Source organism: Pelecanus crispus, chromosome 6 (genome assembly GCF_030463565.1).
Source record: "Pelecanus crispus isolate bPelCri1 chromosome 6, bPelCri1.pri, whole genome shotgun sequence".
Taxonomy (NCBI): Eukaryota; Metazoa; Chordata; class Aves; order Pelecaniformes; family Pelecanidae; genus Pelecanus; species Pelecanus crispus.
The window spans coordinates 47,949,993-47,969,536 of record NC_134648.1 but is presented as its reverse complement, the minus strand read 5'-3'; the positions used below and the strand labels follow the sequence as shown (position 1 = coordinate 47,969,536).

The 19,544-nt window shown below is 45.1% G+C and overlaps 2 protein-coding genes across 5 annotated transcripts in view; one reads left to right on the top strand and one right to left on the bottom strand.

Moving 5' to 3' along the window:
* Window positions 1-16,052, bottom strand: part of TTLL5 (tubulin tyrosine ligase like 5) — a 137,175-nt gene extending 121,123 nt beyond the window's left edge. For 2 of the 4 annotated variants that reach the window (XM_075712639.1, XM_075712640.1), the window contains exons 1-8: window positions 15,913-16,052; window positions 13,187-13,296; window positions 11,202-11,284; window positions 10,265-10,371; window positions 9,575-9,705; window positions 8,921-9,003; window positions 6,829-6,898; window positions 6,453-6,537 (exon numbers count right to left, since the gene is read on the bottom strand). In XM_075712639.1, the coding sequence (XP_075568754.1) occupies window positions 6,453-6,537; window positions 6,829-6,898; window positions 8,921-9,003; window positions 9,575-9,705; window positions 10,265-10,371; window positions 11,202-11,284; window positions 13,187-13,296; window positions 15,913-15,992 (749 nt within the window). In that variant the 5' untranslated portion in view covers window positions 15,993-16,052. Of the gene's footprint in view, window positions 1-6,452; window positions 6,538-6,828; window positions 6,899-8,920; window positions 9,004-9,574; window positions 9,706-10,264; window positions 10,372-11,025; window positions 11,061-11,201; window positions 11,285-13,186; window positions 13,297-15,912 lie in introns of those variants that run through there. The other 2 variants (XM_075712641.1, XM_075712642.1) reach the window with 2 other exon arrangements.
* Window positions 16,053-17,129: 1,077 nt separating this feature from the next.
* On the top strand, window positions 17,130-19,544 carry ERG28 (ergosterol biosynthesis 28 homolog). The gene is made up of 4 exons (XM_075712929.1): window positions 17,130-17,262; window positions 17,463-17,553; window positions 18,809-18,927; window positions 19,098-19,544. Exons 1-4 carry the CDS (start codon window positions 17,130-17,132, stop codon window positions 19,175-19,177), a joined length of 423 nt encoding a protein of 140 aa, XP_075569044.1. The 3' UTR covers window positions 19,178-19,544.

Genomic DNA, 19,544 nt, shown 5'->3' with positions numbered 1-19,544 from the left:
GCAGCGGAGGCCTGCCAGGCAGGGGTTACTGCCAGCTCTGGCCTAAGTGCAGCCTGTGAGGTAATGGAATTCCTTGGCTCAAAGGGAACACCTGAATTCTTTGGAAACCACAGGAATCCGGCACAGAAAAAAAAAGGTAAAAATCCCAGCAGAGCTAGTGCTAATTAGGAAGCCAGGCTACCAAAGGAGGGGGCGCTGCGGGGCTGAGGCGGGTAAGCTCAGGCAGCAGGATGGCAGCCAGTGGCAGCCTCTGTGAGGCCTGGCTGGCTACCCCGCCATTATGGCAACTCTCCTGTTCCTCTGGAAAGTCTCCCCCAGATGCTGCTTCTTGGGCCCTTGGCAAGAACATTTGGATTTCAGCTCAGTTCCCCACCCCCCCCCCCTTTTTTTTTTTTTTAACCCAAATCTATTTTTCAAATTCAGTGTAAATCTGACTAAGAAGCTCCTGCTGGGCTAGGACCCTTCCAGCTATTCAGGCTCAGAAATAAGGCTGTCTAAACCTGGTAGTTTAGGCGAAAAAGTAGGCTGCAGAGAATTCTCCCCAGAACAAGGAGCCATTTCACTAGGAACTCCCCACACCATGTGTCAAGTCCCCATTATGTCTGCAGGCACCAAGCAAGACAGGTCCACCAGGCTCCTTCCTGTCCCACAAGGCGGCACACAGAAGGAGGAAAAGTCAGACAGGAGAGAGGCAGGCATCCCTACTTGGCAAAACAGGGAAGGTTCACAAACAGCACAAGCTATTCCTGGCCCCATGTCCTCCTCAGCTGTACTTTAGACAGAAGTCAGGCTTGTTATTCTCTCCTTACATGGATGCCCCTCCAAAAACCAGTATAATCCACTAACTCAACAGTGGGCTGTAAGAGCAGCCTTGGGACTTCCACTTAACTGGGCTTGGTGAGTCACCTTCAAAAGCATGTCAAAGTTTGTAATTAAGACTGTAGTTTATTAACAGTGCACCTCTTATTCATACTAGGATATAAAAGGTATATCAATAATCATATTCCATCACCTAGTTTGGAAGCCTCAGATAAATAAAACTATCTAGATTTTTAACATATGATCAGATGACTGAGTTACACCCTCAGGCAACCACTCTTGGCAAAACCAAGCTTGCCAACACCATTTCATTCTCCAAACCTATACTTTCGATGCAAAGGTCCCACCTACAGTTCTCCAGGCTGTGAATCAGAGGTGGCTAATCTAGATGATAATTTTCCTTTCCAGCACCAAGTTACTAAATATCTGCCAATGTAACAGGATGCATGGCAGCATGCTTTGTCTACTTTTTTTTTTTAAATATGTACTAGAAAAGTGCTTGACACCACATTTTTCAATCCAACAGACAAGGATCTTAAAGTCACCCTGTGCTGCTTTATGCCTTAAGCACAGCTTCAGTCTTGTTTCAAGCCTCAAAAAAGGCAGAAAACACCCCATCCCACTCCCTCTAAACAGATCACTGAATATCCCCACAAAAATCTAGTAGCAGTGTTTTTTCTAGAGGTGGACCAGGCCCAAAATATGCAACGGGAGGTTTGACAGAATCTGGGGGAGGCAAGACCAGAAACGTAGTAACAAAAGATGAAAACATAGAGCACATTCACTGATTCCATTCTTAGTAACTCTCCAGAAGTCTGATACCTGACTCTGCTGACCTAAGGCTTTGTCCCTACTAAATACAGATTATTCCACAGGAAATGGGGTGGAAATAGCTACAAAAGGAACCTACTCAACATCAGCACCTGCTAAGTTCTACTCACTATTCTTTTAGGGGATAAACAAAAAAAAAAAAAAAAGCTTTGAGGTCAGTATCTTCCCAAAAAATTGCAGGGGGGGTGGAGAGAGAACTTCAGCCAGGGCAAACCAAACAGTTATTCAGTATTTCCAGCACAAATCAAGCAACAATAGCTGAAGGCTTTGTTATGCACCTCTGGGTACATACCCTTCACATCTCCTTCAAAATAAAAACTTTTTCTTCATTCTTCCACATGGAAAGTGAAACAAGTTACACATGCTGGATCTATAATCCCTTTCTTCTCCTCAGCAATGAAGCCTCAAATACCACTCTACATCATGTCCTGACAAGTCTAGCTGTGCCAAGAGAAACCAGGCCTAAGGAAGTATCTACTCAAACATCACTAATGTGTATTATACCAAGTCTGTTCCTTTTAAAGATCATTACATCTTATGGTTTCCTGATAGCACTCCTTTTCTGGTAGAGGTCACCAGCCTTACTGAAACAATTGGGTTCCTCTTCTACTTGGAATATGCAAAGCATAACACCAGAGGGGAACATTACCTTTCAGACAGACTAAGAAAAAGGGAAAAAGAAAATTAAGAGAATAACCCAGAAGAGGTCATCCTGACTACACTTCAGAGACTACCTACCTTCAGAAAGCAAACTCAAAACATGAAAATCACCATAGTGCACCACAAGCACCTGTAGAGGTCCCAAAGCCAGATTCCTTTGTTCTGCTGGTGTGTTTCCCCTTAGATTGCTTCAATACCACCTTTGATTCCAGGTCCTGATCTTACCTCCCAGTTCTCTGCTACAAATTTCTTCCACTCTTAAGCAGTGTGGGGTTTTTTTTTCTTAAGTAAAGAATAAAAAACAGCTTCCACTCGCAAAGGTTAAAGCATCCCCCCTCCCCACACAGCTAAAGTTTTGTCCCAGCTTTAAACCACAGCATTACACTGTGTGAGGCAATAAAAGGGTCTCTCCCAACACTTAACTGGCACTGTTAAATGGAAGGCAAAAAAAGCCAAATAGGAAGCCAGAACCCAGTAGCTCCAGGTTTCTTACCTCTCACCAACGGAATTTGCAAATCCAGGGTATGGGAAAAACCAAAGCGCTAACGCTAAAGACCACTAGTGCCATCTGGAGGCCATACAGAACAGCCCACCTGAAGTTTTCTGTCAACCTCTGCTCACACTTGAGTGTTGTCCTCCAAAGTGAGCCTGCCAGCACTTGCTGCACAAACATACCAACTCCACAGCCATAGAAGGAGGGAAAAGTTTAACAGTAACTAAAAATATTGGTTGCAATAACTTTATACCTGCCATTTGAAAGCATTGAACTACAAGCCCTGCTACAAGCCTACAGCTGAAGTTGCTAAGCGGGCAGTTGAAGTTCAGTAACTGAACTAGAGTTACCCTCCAGAGTCAGGACTGTCCTTAGACCAGAGATAACATCTCATTATTCATATACACCAGTCCCACAGTTGTACTGGTACAGCTGACCGGATCACAGAGCTTGTGATACCTAGTGCCACAGTTAGTCTCCATACACTAGCTAACTCTCACAGAGAGCTGTAAGATGGGATGCAATTTGAAGGAAAGGATAACTACCATTAGTAATACTGTGGTGTCCTGTACATATATATTCCACTTGTCATGTATGTAGACACCATGTGCTCTAGATTTACTTACAGTTTAAACAAATGGAATTTAAACATGTATAAGACTGTTAAGGATTTCAGAATACTGAAAAGTGATTTGCAAGTATTACTGCCACATGGGATCTTACCAAGATGGAGGGTCCAGAATTGTTGAGACTGATGCTTCTGGATGGATACCCAGAAAGAAAACTTAAGCTATTTGCTCAGGGTTGACTACAACACTGTTTCAAGCTCTAGAGGTGAATATTCTGAATGTCAAAAGAACAAAGAAATCCAGCCAGCCAGCATCCAGGTTATCAAGTAGGGACACTGGCTCACATACTCAAAGAAATCAGATCATCGTTTCAAGAGACCTTTTACCTAGGATAGCCCAGGTGATCTACAGTCTTGCTACCAGTAGGAGCTCCTGGACTATTATCTTCCAGGAAGGTATTTCCAGGCTCATAAAGGATAAAACCATTAGTTGGGAACAGCAAGCACAAATTCTCCAAAAAAGCAAATCACATTTGATGCCTCCTGATTGCCTGCTAGGATGACATGAATGGTTCTGGGGACAAAGGGAGAGCAGTGGATGGCACGGCTCAAGACCTGAGCACTCAAATGGCCCCTGTAAAGCTAGAGGAATGGGCTAACATAACCCTCATGAACTTTAGCAAAAGCAAATGCAAAAGTCTTGCACCTGGGAGGAATAACCCTGTTCAGCAGTACAGGCTGGGTGGATAGAAAGCAGCTCTGCAGAACAGACAAGCAGTCCCAGTGGGTAACAAGCTGATGATGAATTAGAAGTTTGCCTTTGCAACAATGAAGGCTAACTACATGCTGGGCTGTATCAACAAGAGCGTAGCCAGTAGGCTGACGGAAGTGATTAGTACCTCTTATTTGCAAGTGCTTAGGAAGCACTGGACACACATCTGGAATGTCATGTCCAGTTGTGAGCCTCCCAGTACAAGTAGAAGCATTGACTAAGTGGTGCAAGTCTAGCAGAGAGCTATTAAAATGGGCTAAAAAACATGATGTATGAGGAGAAAAGGATTGTTTAGCCTGTAGATAAGAAGGCTAAGAACAGATCTAACTGCTGTATTCAACTCCTTAATGCATGGCTATAAAGACAGAGCCAGACTTTTTTCAAAGGTGCCTAGCAGAAGGATAAGAGGCAACAGTCAAACTGCAACAAGGGAAATTCTGATTAGATATAAAAAACACACACACATTCAAAGTGACAATGGTCAAATGTTGGAACAGGTTGCCAGGAAAGACACTGGAACCTCCATTCTGGAAAGATATTCAAAACTTCATAGTATAAGGCCACAGAGCACCTGCCCAAATTTTGAAGAAGGTCTTGTCTTGAGAAGGAGGTTGGACTAAAAACCTCCAGACTTCCCTTTGGACCTAAATAATTTGATGATTCTATCTTAAGGGATTCACTAGAACTGTCTGGCCAGTATATTTCAGTCAAAAGAATACATTTGTTTCCTTCCCCATTTCCTTCCCCAGACCTCTAACACAACTATAATTGTTAAAAGGGAAAAAAAAAAAAAAAAGCATACACATCCCCACATACAATTCCCCCCTAAGCAAAACATGTTACTCTACTGTCAGAGACAAAAATGCTGTCTATCATGGAATTGGCACACTTGCCCCCAGTCTTACATAGATGGATTTTTCCAGAAGTAAACTCCTTCGTTACAACAAGATCAGCAGAACTACCTTTAAAACATTAATGATGGTGCAAATCCTATTTTGGAGGCCTGCTATGCACTGCCCATTTTCAGAACATCCTAGTAATTTACTCATATATTCACAATCAGTGATCTCATTTCCCTCTTCACTTTCCAATAACATGCAATATTAGCAACTAACAATTTAATTGATGATCCCCCAGAGAGGTCTTGCATGCCAGGCATGTTTAAGGCTCCTTTTCTAAAGTGAATACAGTTGTCAAGTTTTCCACCAACCAAGATGAGCTACCCCTTCCTGCCCCTCTTTAGGGAAACAATCTGTTCACATTATCTTTGCATGCAGAGGCACATCACAACACACCTGAAGGGGATCTGTTCATCAATTTAAAGGAAGATATTTTTTGTGGGATCATTATTAATATATCCCTTTGGATTCAGTATCTGCTTTGGATAAAGATAAATTGGATTCAGTATCTGCCTAAGTCAGAGCCATGCAAGCTTGAACCCTAGAGATACTCTTTCTGGGTACATCAGATGTGCTTATACAACAGATTCATCATTGCTTAAAACTGTTGCAGAAAACAGTCCTATGATGCTCTCTTCTCAAACACCATTACAGTTAAGTTTCTGGTCTGTTGGAAATTCAGAGGGGTGATTATTTCAAATTTATTAGTTACTATAGACAGGTATTTAGCTAAACTTCTGTGATGAAGAGAAACAGGTATTTCTGGCAGATAAGTGTTCCTCCTGGGTATCTTAAGTATCTTTCATGACTTACATGCAAAAGAAAATTGACATCTTGCAGGGTAAGAACAGTGAACTAGTCTAAACCCACTTACTTGATACTGTAGAAAATACAAATACTGACCTAAAATTTAGAAGAGCAGTTGAAAGTATTAAAACAAAGGCCAACACAGCCAACAGGTCTCCAACTGCTTTTGTCTTTAGGATTAAACAGAAATTGAGAAAGTTTAGATTCCCCTCACCTTGGAGGATGGAGAAGGGGCACAAAGGCACCAAGAGTCCAAAGAGGTTTCAAGAAGAACCAGACCTTGAGAATGAACATGCCAATGATGGTATGTGTGGCCATTCAACCCTTAAGAGTTGAAAACTTACTTTATTTATTACATATGTAATAATTTATTACATATTTATTACATAATGTAATACATAATATCCCTTACTAAAGATCCTAAAATCTATATAAAGAAAACTGATGGGACACAGCATGATGAAGTATCATATATTTAAACTCTGCAGAACTCCCTAACTGGCACTTCCCTCATCTACTGTTGTGTCAGGAGTACAGAGGCAAGCCAAGACATCTCTGGATCACCAAGTGCAGGTACACTGAGAAAGAAGCAGCCTTCCCTACCTGGCCAATCCTTCCTCGTAGAGATAGATGACAAGTGGATCATAGGATGTAACCAGAACATAGAGGCGCACATCGAATTTGAAATCTGAAATACAGTTGTCAAGAGTCAGTGACTGCAAATATCAGTCAGACATCATATCCAGTTGAGGAATTTCAGACCCTGAGAGCCATAAACCTTCATCTGCTGCTGACATAGGTGCTTGAAGCTTTCCTAGTTGAAAAGCTTCCAGATTTTAAGGAATTCTCTAGTTACATTTTTCCAGTACTAGAGGAAGATAGACCACTCAATTATTCAACTAAATTCCTGCAAAGGTTGCAGAGATCCTCAGGGGGGGGGTTGGGGGAAGAGAGAAAAGCAATTCCTAAGCACACTCACCATCTATGAGCAGGGGGTTGCTGATGTAACGAGAAACCAGGATGTTGTCTTCCAGGACAATCTGGTTCGGCTACAGAAGAACAGAGAATCCAACAGTGAAAAAACAGGAGGCTTAAGGAATAAGATGATGACTAGATCAAACCCACCATTTTTTCCAGCCTTTCCTTCCTAAAGCCACTCTGTACCAACCACTATGTCTGGGGAGGGAGGAAGCAAAAACAAAATAAAAAACCATCACTGTCAGTCACAACATACTTAAGGTAATTAGATCCTAACCAGAAGCCTGGGAATGATTACATTGCCAAAAAAACTGCCCAACAAGTCTTCCAGTTAAGTGCTCCTAAGAGTAGAATACAGATTTAACAGCCACATGGCAATGATGTAATATGCAGGAAAAATACACATCTAAGAAGTGACTGTCATTCTGTTTGTTTCTCAAGTGTTTAACCAAACACATGAAGGAGGGGTTTAGAAGACACTGGAAGGGATATGTAACTACAGTTGGTGAGGGTGTCACAAGTGAAAAAAATGACTCCTCAACTTGTGATCTTTACAGCTAGATCCTGGGCTGGTATCCAGCCTTTTTGCCTAAATGACTAAATACCTTCTACTGAGGTTCAGTTCACAGCAGGGGCTACTGTACCAAGAACATGCTACCCTTGTAGATAGAGCTTTCTGTTCTGATCTATGACAAATATACATAGCAAAGTCATGGGATCTGTTGAAAAAGCTTTTACTTTTTGCTGTATGCAAGCCTCTCTCTTGTAACCAGTTTTAACTACTCATACAAACAGTTTCTTGCAAAACATTTTATTGCCTTCAGTTTGCAAAAGAGCCAAGAGAACCCCGTCATCCTGCCTTTATTCAGTTTTGCATGTATTCAGCTACATCCCCAGCATCATAAGCAGGAAGCCTAGACATACAGAGTACACATACACAACATGAGGGAACAAGCTCAACTTCCCCGAGCACATCACACAAAAGTGACAGCCTGTTTCATTATGGATCAAAGAAACTCAAAGGTTTGTTGTTCTGTTGGGGTTTTTTTGTTGTTGTTTTTCAACACTTTTGTGATGACATTCTAGAAGACACTCCCTTAATGGCATCACACTGAAGGAAACTGAAGTCTTTGGGCCAAACTAGCTGAAGTGTTTCTGGAACAGATATACACAAAGGGAGATTGGTCCCAGAAGGGTCTTTTCACCAGTTCATGGCCAACTGCCATATAAGCCTGAGCTCGTTCCTCTCTTTCAAGCAAAGAAAAAGCTGAGTGCAGCTCTGGAAATACTTACCTCATACACTTGGCGAATTGCTCCCTTATTTTATGGGAAATGATCCAAGTAGAGAACAGATGAGGCAGCATGACCCCTTCAGTGCAGAGGAGGCTAAAGGGGTTTGTATGAGTGAAAATAAAATGACTTACCAGTCAGTTTTGCTGCTGAGAATATTTATTGGAATACCCTCACGTGTTTTGCTCCTGCCCAGATATATTTGTTACTTATTACAACCTAACTCCCTGCAAAGCCCCAAAAGGGCAAAAGACACTATAATGAGCACACTGAATTCAAAGAACCATCCCCATTACATCTCAGTAAGAGCACACTGGCATTTAGATAACACGGCTCTAAGATTGATACACATCCTACTGTATCACACATCCTACTGTATCACATAAGGTTTCATTTTAACTGGTCTTTTCCAGGGGGAAGAGGGAGACAAGGGCACTCTTTAAGGACTGTTTAGGCCGCACAGGGAAACAACTAAGGAGAGTTCTGGGAATCCTGCCAAGGCCAGCCTACTGTCAGCCACAAGGAGAGCATGAAGCAGCACAGCTTCCCAAACTGTCTCAGGGAGCATGAACTTGCTTCTAATAAGCTAAGACTTGAAAGCAGGTTGCAAGATAAGAACAGCATACAAAGAAATAGATTGCTTTTGGTTAAGCAGCATAGGCCCGGGCAGGTTTTGCCAGCTGCTCAGGACTGCTGAACTGCTCACCAATGTCTGTTTAGATGTTTCCATGCCCCTTGCCTGGAAGCTGGCATAGTTTTGCAGACAGTGTTACTGAAGAGCAGTCCTTTTGATGAACACTTACATTGTTTATCAGGTAGACACCTCGACCCCTGGAAGAGGCCACGGGCTTCACGATCCATGGCCCTCTGTCCTTAGAATAGGTATCTGGTTAAAAGAAAACAGCACAAGTCTGAAACATCTTCCATTTTGCTTATTTACAGAGGAGCAAGAATCAAGAACGTTGCCTACAGTAAAAGCTTTAGCGAACTCCATGAGGAGATCAAGTCCACTTTTTTAGTGTCCTATTTTACCCCTTCGGACTAACTGCAATTTTTACCGTCCCTCCCTGAAGCCCCTCCTGCTGCTCCGATAGATTCATTTCTCTGCCCTATGACTCCTTTTGGCACTTCTCTCTTCAGTTCTCCCAGATATTAGTCAGGGATATTATGAAGCTGATCATCAACAACACTGTGCACAAAAAAAAAACCAAAACCCAACCTCAATTCCGGAGCCTTAAGCCCACATCAGCTTCTTGAGGACTTATGCATGGAATAAACAGCAGAGTAGAAATTACATAAAGAAATCATGTGGGCCTTTTCCACCGTCTTTCCAGCTTCCTCTAATTTTGATGCCTTAACCACTGGCATGATCAACAGGCTGGGATATTAAAAATAATTCCCTTCCCCCCACCCAGTTATTTTGCTTTAGGTCTGGGCATCATCAGCCATTCACTTACTGCAGAAGTCCTGGTACTCTGTCGGGAGGATAAAGGTCTGAGGTAAGATATTGAACGTCTTGAATCCATGGGCCAACTGCATACGACTGACGTTCTTGTATAGTCTGTCCTTTCGTGTCAGTTCATATGACCTGAAGTCCCAAAATAAGAGACTATATTTTCCCCACGTAAAAAAAAAACCCACATTACAGCAACCCTTTGTCCTAGTTACTAAAGCACCTGTAGCCCTGTCAGATGTCTAAACCCTAACCTGCGACTACTCTTCAGTTTTACTGTCTCCGTCCTATGGCTGTATTAATATCCGTCCTCATTTGTAGCACCTCTTCGAATTCACAAGACAGACTGAAGCACAGCAAGCTGTTATAATGGTGTTTGTAAACTTTAGCAGGTGACATATGACTATCTCTGTAACTAAGAACCCAAAACCCCAAATACATTACTTATACCGTCAAATAAAGAAAAAAAAATTAAAAATCCAGTATTTGGGCTATGGACAAGCACTTCAACTCACATACTATCTCCCCAAAACCCCAAAGACCATTTAGAACTAAGACAACTTGTGGCACAAGCCTAGTGCAGTGGGACTTTACAGTATCATGTATCCTCTATTTTTTTTTTAGAGCTATCTATGTTCAGATTTTTGCAAACCGTCACAAATATGTTCAGCAAAACATGATATCAAGGCCTTACCTAGGGAAATGATTAACTTTCTGAATATCTGTAAGGGAACGCAGCAAGTAGGGTTTCAAGTGCGATCCTGTCCACATGAGATTATAATCACTGCTATTAGGGTGCACCTAAAAAGCAACATAAAAACACCACACACATAAAAACAAAGAACTCATGAAAAGCACCACCACTTGTCCTACAGACTCTGACCTTATGTCTATGAGACAGAAGCAATTCTAGTTTAAGACAATCTCTACCCATCTCCAATATGAGGGCAACTCGAGCCAGACTCCTGTCCTAAGCTACCATACAGCGGTGCTGTGAAATAACCACATCACATTTTTCTGAACTTCTGGTTTTGTTTTTTTTATAGACTGTTTAAACCCAATTTGTAAAGCATTTCAGATTTCTTCAGGAAATTTGTGATACCAATTCCTTAACTTGGTGTATTGAGAAGAAAATCCACCATACACACACACATCTAAACTGCCATTAGCTGCATATAGGACATTCTTTAGAGCAAGACAGGTGCTGGAAGAGAAATGTGAAACACTACATCAATGCTTCTGTGAGCTTGCAAAGGCAGAAAGAGTAAATCCTTCAGATCTTCCCAAAGGTGTGAGATGACGCTTTAAAAGCAAGAAGAGAAAAAACATATAACCCAACTTCATCATCCCTTCTTCTCTAATTTTGCAGGCTTAGGCTTAAGGCTAAAGGGTACTCCTTTGAGTAAAATCACAACATATTTCCTGTCTGACTGCCAGAGTATGTTAAAAAAAAACCTCTGGGGGTCCACAGCAACTTCCTGGTTTTAATCCTGCAGAGAAAAAAACCAAAACCAAACAAACAAACCACAAAACAAAACACATACACAAAAAAAAAAAATCAAACACATCATCATCATCACCACCACCTCCCAGCCCAGCACATAATCAGATCTGAAGTTTGTTGCACTTACCTCATGGAATCCATGGGCAGTCAGAATACTTCGAACCAGACGGCTGTCTGTTCGCACAATCTTATAGGACAAGTGGTAGCGCTCTGTTAAGAGGGCAAGAGACACAATATTAGTCTGCACCTAGAATAATAAACCAAAGTTACCTACGCTACCAAAGAAGAGACAAGAGCATCATAGGACTCAGCACAGTACAGCTGCACTTAATCCACAGTGGAACATCCACACAGCAGCAGCACATAACAGGCAAAGGGTGATAGGAAATGCCTGTCCATCTCTTGGGGCATTAACTCCAGTGATGGCATTGAATTGACTTACATCAATCCTGAGGTATAATATTGCTGCATCACTGAACCCTATTGTATCAAAACACAGGACATCCTAACAAATGCCCAGGTTTTGGGTTTTTTTTTTTTAAAACAGCTCTTTATATAGACTACTTTATAACACTCCAAACGTGATTTCAGCTCTTTCTTCTCTATTCAATATTGGTATTCCTAGCTAAAAGTAATCATGCCATATGCCCCTCATTGACATGGCTAGCTTATATGATCACTTTTTAGATCTTGAAAACCCAAAATAAAACAGCGAATTTTTGTTCACATCTCGTTCACCTGTACTGATCTTCCAATAAATAACTGCAAAAGATAGTAGGAAATAAAGTAAATAGGACAAGGAAAGAAAAAGAGAAAATCACCATCCAAGTAGAAGGTCATAAAAACAAAAGCAGTGAGCAGCACTGGAGGTATGAGATAAACAGAAAGCAAGCAGCAAGACTAGAAGCCAGCTGTCATACAAAAGTATGTGGCAATCCATAAAACAGTTCAAAGAAAGTAGAGGCAGAAATTGCAACGCTAGAATACAGAATCACTTGGAAAAGGCACTTGACAAATTGGTTCAAACTGAGAATAGAAAGATGAAGATTAGATTAAGCCTCAGGAAATATGTTCTACCAATAAAAATAAGTCTAAAGAAAAGAGTAAGAAGTATCATAATCTGGGACCGGAGAAAGCTCAAGGAAATTTAACAAGTTGCACTATTCAGCAGTAGACTTGTTAAACCACGAAAAGCCTCTACCTCCTGAGAAAAAGCAGAAGGGACACCACACTCCAGTTAGGATACAAGTTAAAATTACCATCAGTTTCTGCCACCATTCAAATATGTTTTTAACTCACATGAAAAGGATCAGGAGTTTCCACACACAAATCACCTTCTCCACCCCTTACCCCAATGAGCCAGAAGCATTTCTGCTTGGATAGGATATTAGAAATGAGGGCACCAATTACCTAAGAAAGGGAGAAGCAAGAGAAGAAAGAAGTGTCAGCAACTTCACAAAAAGAAGCTGTGCAGATTTTAGCTTTTCTCCAACTCAGCACATCCAGAATGAGCTCCCAGCTGTACACACCCACAAGTACTAACTCTCGTAACCCAGAATAACTGTTTGTAACAACTCTGCCTCTTATTTAGAGGCTCTTCCCTGTTTGACACTAGACAGGTTTGGTCTCCTGACTCAAGGCCTGCCAGAGCAGCAATCACAGTTGTGAGGCTGTAGATGCAGAGATTTGTTACTACAGCTTACTACTGTTCTTACCACTGTGGGGCTGGCTGCTTTATTTCCCAGTGAAACCCTCTCAAAACTCACTGTAATGATTGGTTTTAAGTTCTTGGCTAGAGAGTAGTGAATTCATATTCTAGTCATAAGTGCTAGCATGGCCTCCAAGTTCAATTTGCAAGCAGGCAATTCCAACTCAAAACACATCAGGACCCAATGAAGGGACAAATATACACACTTGTCACAACCCAAAGATGTGATAAACATTCACCAAGTGATCAAGCATTTCCAAACATCTCAGTGCTCAGAGACAAGAGAGGGCTGTAATTTCCTTCCTACCATGTCCTCTTCCCCACCACAAAGAGAAGGGAACATCCAGGTAAGAGACTTCCACCCCATGCCTTCAGGCCAAAAGCTCGCACATAGCTGCACCCACCTCCAATTAGGCGGAGGTAGCTGTCGTTGGTCAGAATGGCTTCAGCATGAAACACCAAGACGGGGATCCGCCTGCAGCCGCCACCAGTCCACTTGATACATGGATGATCCCTAAAATGGCAAGATGGTATAAGTAACTGCTGAGCCTCACACACACAGCAGTTCCTTACAATGAGGACACAGCAATTCTCCATACTTGCCCATGCTTGCCCACCCAGCCTGTGGGCAGGAGAGAGGCAAACACGCTGTGGGAAAATAACGGAAGATTGGCAAGGAGGATTGTAAACACACTCAAGTGACTTGCAGCTGGGGTGTAGAAAAATACATACATCCTTCTAACTGTTGTCTATCCTTGTGTGTGTCACAAGTAGAACATCTGTGTTCAGATAACACAGACCTGTGACAAACTCAGAGGCACCCTATCAAACATGTTTGAGATTCCGGCCTTGCTGTGGGAAAGATGAAAGCACAGTGGTAGACTACGCCTGCGCGAATCCCTGAAAAATAGGCGCAAACAGCAGGTTTGCCGATCCTTTAGCATGGACAGAGCTCCACAGTGCCTGCGTCCCCACCTGCATGCCTCTGCCCGGGTGCTGCTTTGGGGATCCCCCGCCTAGTGAGGTAATGAAAAATAAATTTACTCTTTGCATTTCAGCCGCGGTCTTGTGGTTATTCCTGCGCCCTGCCTGTGCTGACTCACACACACACATGCTAGGCACCCTCAGTATGCAGCTATAAAGGGAATCTTCCAGATCATCCTCTCTTTGGGTTGGTCTTGCCAGTCTAAGTCAGAGTTCTGTTTAATTTGTATTTATTTTACTGAGCATAATTTGGGAGAAACCCCATGAGTGTTCACAGCTACAGTTCTCTGGATTTGTAGCCTGAAAACAGGATCTATAATTCAGGATAAACCATAATTGCTGGTGTCCATACAACCAGACCTTACAATGCAGGTTCCAGTCTCCAATTTAAGAACTGCAAATCAGTGCATACTGCCTGGTTGTAATCCTGGGCTCTGAAATATACAGAAAGGCAGTCATGCAGAGCTTAGAGACTAGAACAGGCTTGACTCAACACAACAGATAAACTTGTGTGTTCTTCCTTTTTAATTTCTGCCACATGCAGTGAAATGCAAGCCCAGAAGTCAACAATGATGCCCCCAGCCAGCCACTCAAGCTACAGGTTCTGAGATACCATGATCAGTTCGGTCCAAAACAGCAAGACTACATTGGGAACTATCATCTGCTCAGCGGAATTAAGGACACACACAAAAATTAAGATCTGTTATATAAAATCCTAAGACCACAGAAAGAAAACCTGTCAACCACCCTAAGCAAATAAAACTCTGACTGCTTATTACTCACTGTGCAAGGAAATGAAACCGTGAAAAAGTTAACAGAAAACAGAGACTGATGGGTTAGAGAGACACATCTCTATCTACACAGACAAGAAGAAATATAAAGACTGGCAGAGATACACAGAAGCATTTGTCTATAGAATAGGCAAGATCACTGCCAAAGGTTTGGATAAACTACAGAAGACAAAACAGTTCCTACACTTAGAACACAGGAACAGAGATAAAAGGGCAACTTTCTGATGCTAGGACAAGTAAGTACTCTGAAGTGCATCCTTGGTGCTCTTAACCAAGTTATTATCATTATCACCCAGACACATTAACTTCACAGCACTCCCATCTGCTTCCACCACCTCTAAAGAAAATAAATAAACAAATAAATAAATAAAAGTATCAACTACTGGGGTGTAATTAGCTGTTCAGACTGTAAGGGACCCAAGGAGCTTCCAGAATTTACACTACAGGCCAGAGCCTTATATAAGCAGGAAATGAGCTGAGGCAACAGGAGGGGAGTTTATGTTAAGCCTGTCCTGAGGATTTGCAGTAAGGCTCAATCCTCCAGGTGACAGTTGTTCATTCCTAGCATGACCCTTTGTCACTTGATGCAGACACACTGTTACAATTACATTATAGGTGAAGGCAGTTCTGAACCTTTCTGTCCATGAGCGTCTGGCAAGTCTGAGCCAACTACTTAGTATGAAGCAATGTTCCTCTGAATGCCGTAAGTCACTGCAGTTTGCAACTGGGCAGTCAGTCACAATATGCGCCCAAATGAAAACAAACAGGACATATTAAAGTAAGTCCAGCTGAAACAGAAAAGGGATTCCACTCTGGGAAAGAATAAGGGCGTGACTCCATCACAAGCAGATAAAAGAAGTTACTGAACAAAGTTAGAACAAACATACGCTAGTATGTAATAAGAACTCTAGGAGTCAAGTTCTCACAAGACAGTTTTTAAAAAAGGACATAAACCATTGCATATCAGTCTACTACACAGTACATTTCCATTCTCTGCAGCAAACTAAAAACTAACACAAAACAGAAAACAAACAAAAAGGACGGACATTTGTTTCCTTCATTTTCTTAAACATCATCGAGAAAGTTCCCAGCTTAGGAACATGACAGGAAGAGATCAATGGAGCTATGGACTTTAGAGTAGCCAAGGAAGAGCTGCACTTCCAACCCTGGTGGTCTTTTAGGCTACCAGGTAGCTTTTAGGTAGGTAGCCTGCCCACGAGCTTGAGGCCCAAATCAACCATCTTCCACTTTATAGGTGGAGAAGGGTAAGGAATGCAACTGTCTTTTCAGATTAGTACAAATCCTGCAGGAAGCACAGGGAGATAGAAATAGTTAAGAGGTTTTTTCCTACTTACTCCAGCCCATCTACAACATCTTCCTCCTCCTCTGAGGATGAGCCAGTTTCCTCCAGATCTCGAGCCATCCCAGCTGGCATTTCCTCTAGGAGTTTTCATACAGCCCAGTCTCAGTAGCCTCTGTGACTCCTTCCTGCAGATTCAACAGATCTTGCAAGAGCAGTTACCTGCAAGAAATATAAAAAGCATGAATGCATAGTTGAACAGGACAGCAAGAGAAATGAAGTAACTTAACTCCCACCTCCTGTCAATACATCTTTCTCAGGGACTACCAACAAGCTTGTTAGAGGCTGCAAATCACCTCCTAGCCAGGGGAGTGTAAGAAGAAGCACCACCTTCCAGCAGATTATTCCCCACCTAACCATGAGAGTCATTCAGGCGCGTACCGCTGAAGCTGCCCTGCCCTGCCTCCGGCCGCAGAGCCGCACCAGGCTAGCCAAACCCGGCCCAGCGGGAAACGCCTGCTTCCCCCGCCGCCGAGACTCCCCTGCTACCCGGGGTCAGCCGGACACTGTAACGCCTCCACCGGCCTGGGAACAGCCCTCCGGCCCGGCCGCGCCCGGAGGGGCGGCTGGGACCCGGCCTACCCCGCGGCAGCCGGGGCCAGCGGCCTGCGGCGGCCCCAGGAGAAGCAAGAGAGGCGGGGAGCGCCCGAGGGGCAGCGACTCCCACCCCGGGGGCCGCCGGCCAACCACCCCTCACCCTGAGACAGCAGCTCCCCCAGCCCTATGCTGCCTATACCTGCTCCCGCATCAGCCCCGGCCGGCGGGGCGGGCGGGCGGCCACGGCGGCCCGGCAGCCGCAGCCCCCCCCCTGCCGCTTCCCCGTTACTACAACAACCGACGGGCGATGGCCCCGCCCCGTCTCCACTGCGCAGGCGCCCCCCGCCCGCCCCACCGCGCAGGCGCAGCAGTCCGGCTGCGCGCCCGGTCTTTTCTCTGCACACCGCCGCCGCTGCCACCCCCTCCCGCATGGTGGGCGGGGCCAAGGAGGGGCGGGACCGCCTCCCGAGCGGCGAGGGATTTGATTGGCGGTGAGGGTTCACGTCGGTGTGGTGCGTGAATGGAGCGGCGTGCCCGCGGCCAATCGGAGTGCTAGGCGGCGGCGTGCGCTGCGGTAGCGGGAGGGGCCCCGGTGAGAGCGCGGCCGGTAACGGGCGACGCCGGGCGGTGACCGCGGCCCGGTCCTTGCGGGCAGGTTTCGTGCCGGCCGGGAGGATGAGCCGGTTCCTGAACGTGCTGCGCAGCTGGCTGGTGATGGTGTCGGTCATCGCCGCCGGGAACACCCTGCAGAGCTTCCGCGACCACAGCTTCCTCTCGGAGAAGCTCTACACCGCCAGCCCCGGCCTCGGTAAGGGCCGCGCCGGCCGCCCCGAGGCCTGGAAGTCGCCTTCCAGCCGTGGGCCTTGGGCCCTGCTCGGGGCCCTGCCTCGGCGGTTGCTCTCGGGCCCGGGAGCCGCCTGCTGCCCCGGCGTGCGCCTCCCCGGCGGGGATGGGGGGTGGCAAGCGGGCTGTACGTGGTCTCCATGTGCTCCCCCCTTCTTTGCGCAGTGAACGGGCTCCAGGCTCGGACCTTTGGCGTCTGGACCCTGCTGTCATCAGTGATCCGCTGTCTCTGCGCCATCGACATCCGCAATAGGACGTATGTAAAGGAGCACCGGAGAAATCCTTCGGTTTACTTGCTAGTCACAACCTGAGCAGCTAGCTTAGAGGGCAGCGTGGAGGAGGTGGGGAATCAAAAGCTGTTCCTGAACTTTCTGTAGGGTTGAAAGCGTTCCCCTGAACAAGCTTAAATAGCAGTGCGGGATTTGTGCGTTAACTGCTGCTCCCTTCTGCCTCTGTGGGGAGAGCCTGCACATTTGAGTTGTGTTTCTTAGCTCAGGCAGAAATTGGCAGATCTGAGAACTTCTTATGTCACAAATTTCTGAGCTGCAGCTTGCAAAGCATCTTCTGGTGGTGTTGCTGCTCTGTTGACGTTAAACAATTGCTAATGCTGTGGTCTGACTGATGCTCGGTACTTCTTTTGCTGTGACAGCTCAGCTAAAGACTGTGGCAGGTTGACAGGCCCCTTGCAGTGGTCTTAGCCCGCTGCCTTCTTCATACACTCTTATCTGGGGCTGAGGACAAGGCCCCAGGTGCAGCCTGATGCTGTGGTGGGAGGCAGGCCATTTCTCCCTGCGGTAACAGAACTATTTCTGAGAGGGATTTCCAAGCAGGCTGACTCTGGGTCTGTGCAAGACAAAGCATGTGTTGGAGGTTGCTAGAACTCACTCTTTTGTCACCACCTCCCCCAGCCCTGTAGCAGAAGTCACTGTTCACCTGACAGCGTGTCCTTGGATTCCCTAGGCATGTCTGTGGTAGGGGGGTGCAGGGACTCAATTATCTGGTTTTGGAGGGTGGTGGCAATGCCAATTACTATGAAGCCAGTTGTTTCTTAGAAGGATTTTTTATCTTGCATCTTTTGGACCTGCTGCTTTTCCACAGCTGCGTCCCCTAGAGGGTAGCAGAGCACAGGCGGGAAGATGTGTTGGGTGGTGCAGCCTGCAGTCAGCCAAGTCCTGTTGCCCTAGTTCTCGGTGCATCCAGTTCTCGCCCTCTTTTTGTGTGCACACATGCTTCTCACTTCACTGGTGCCCTAGCCTTGCTCTCCCCTCTTCATCTGCCTTCAGGCCAGATAATGCTGTGGCTTTCAGTACACCATTGAACATGCTGCCCTGTTCTTGCAGCTGTTGCCCATGGAGCTTTTGCACCTCACTAGGCAAGGGCCCAAGAGCCCTCTGTGCTGCCACAGTGAGAACAGATGGGGCAGCATGCAGGTTTGCCTCTTTTCCACTCAGCCATGCTCGAGCCCATACTGTGGGCTATATGATAACCTGCTTCTTTCTGCTCTCCAACAGCCTCTATTACATCACACTCTTCACCTTCTTTTTGGCCCTTGTTCACTTCCTCTCCGAGGTCTTCATTTACCACACTGCAGCCTTGACAATTGGAGTTATGGCCCCCCTCATGGTAGCAAGTAAGTAGAGCTCTGCATCCTCCCCCCACAAACTCTCCCTGGAGCTATGACCCCCCCTGAAAAACTCTCCATGGGGCTATAAGCTAAGGGCAGGGAGGGAATGGTGGGAGGGAATGTCTCATCTCCTGTCCAGCATTTTCTATACAACTCATCCTGTGTCTCCATCACAGGTTTCTCTATCTTGGGGATGTTGATTGGGCTGCAGTACCTGGAGGTAGAAGCACTGTCAAAAAACAAGAAGAAAAACTGAGGCTGAGGGCCCTGTGTAGGTCACCGTTGTCTCCTGTCTTCACTGCCAAACTTCCACTAAAGCTCGGCTGAACTTCTCCAGGACACCAGTCCCACTGGTGGATCAATGTTGGACTCTGTCCATCATTCTTCATTACCAAGTGTTTTTTCTTGTCCAGGCAACATTTTAACTGACTGATGACAAAGACCAAGTCCCAGAGGAGTTTGTGTCAAAGCTTGCGGGGGCAGTTGGTGACTGCCTCCCTGGAGGATAGCAGGGAATGTCTCAGGCATGCCCAGTGCACTAAGGACTTCTCTCCCAGTGTACCTGTGGGGAGGAGGTGTAGAGCTACCCAGAATGCACTGAACACTTTGGACCAGAGAGAGAG

Coding starts and splice junctions, on each gene's coding strand:
- ERG28 (XM_075712929.1), top strand. CDS start 17,130: ATGAGCCGGTTCCTGAACGTGCTGCGCAGCTGGCTGGTGATGGTGTCG. Junction 17,263..17,462: donor CACCGCCAGCCCCGGCCTCG/GTAAGGGCCGCG, acceptor TTCTTTGCGCAG/TGAACGGGCTCCAGGCTCGG. Junction 17,554..18,808: donor ATCGACATCCGCAATAGGAC/GTATGTAAAGGA, acceptor GCTCTCCAACAG/CCTCTATTACATCACACTCT.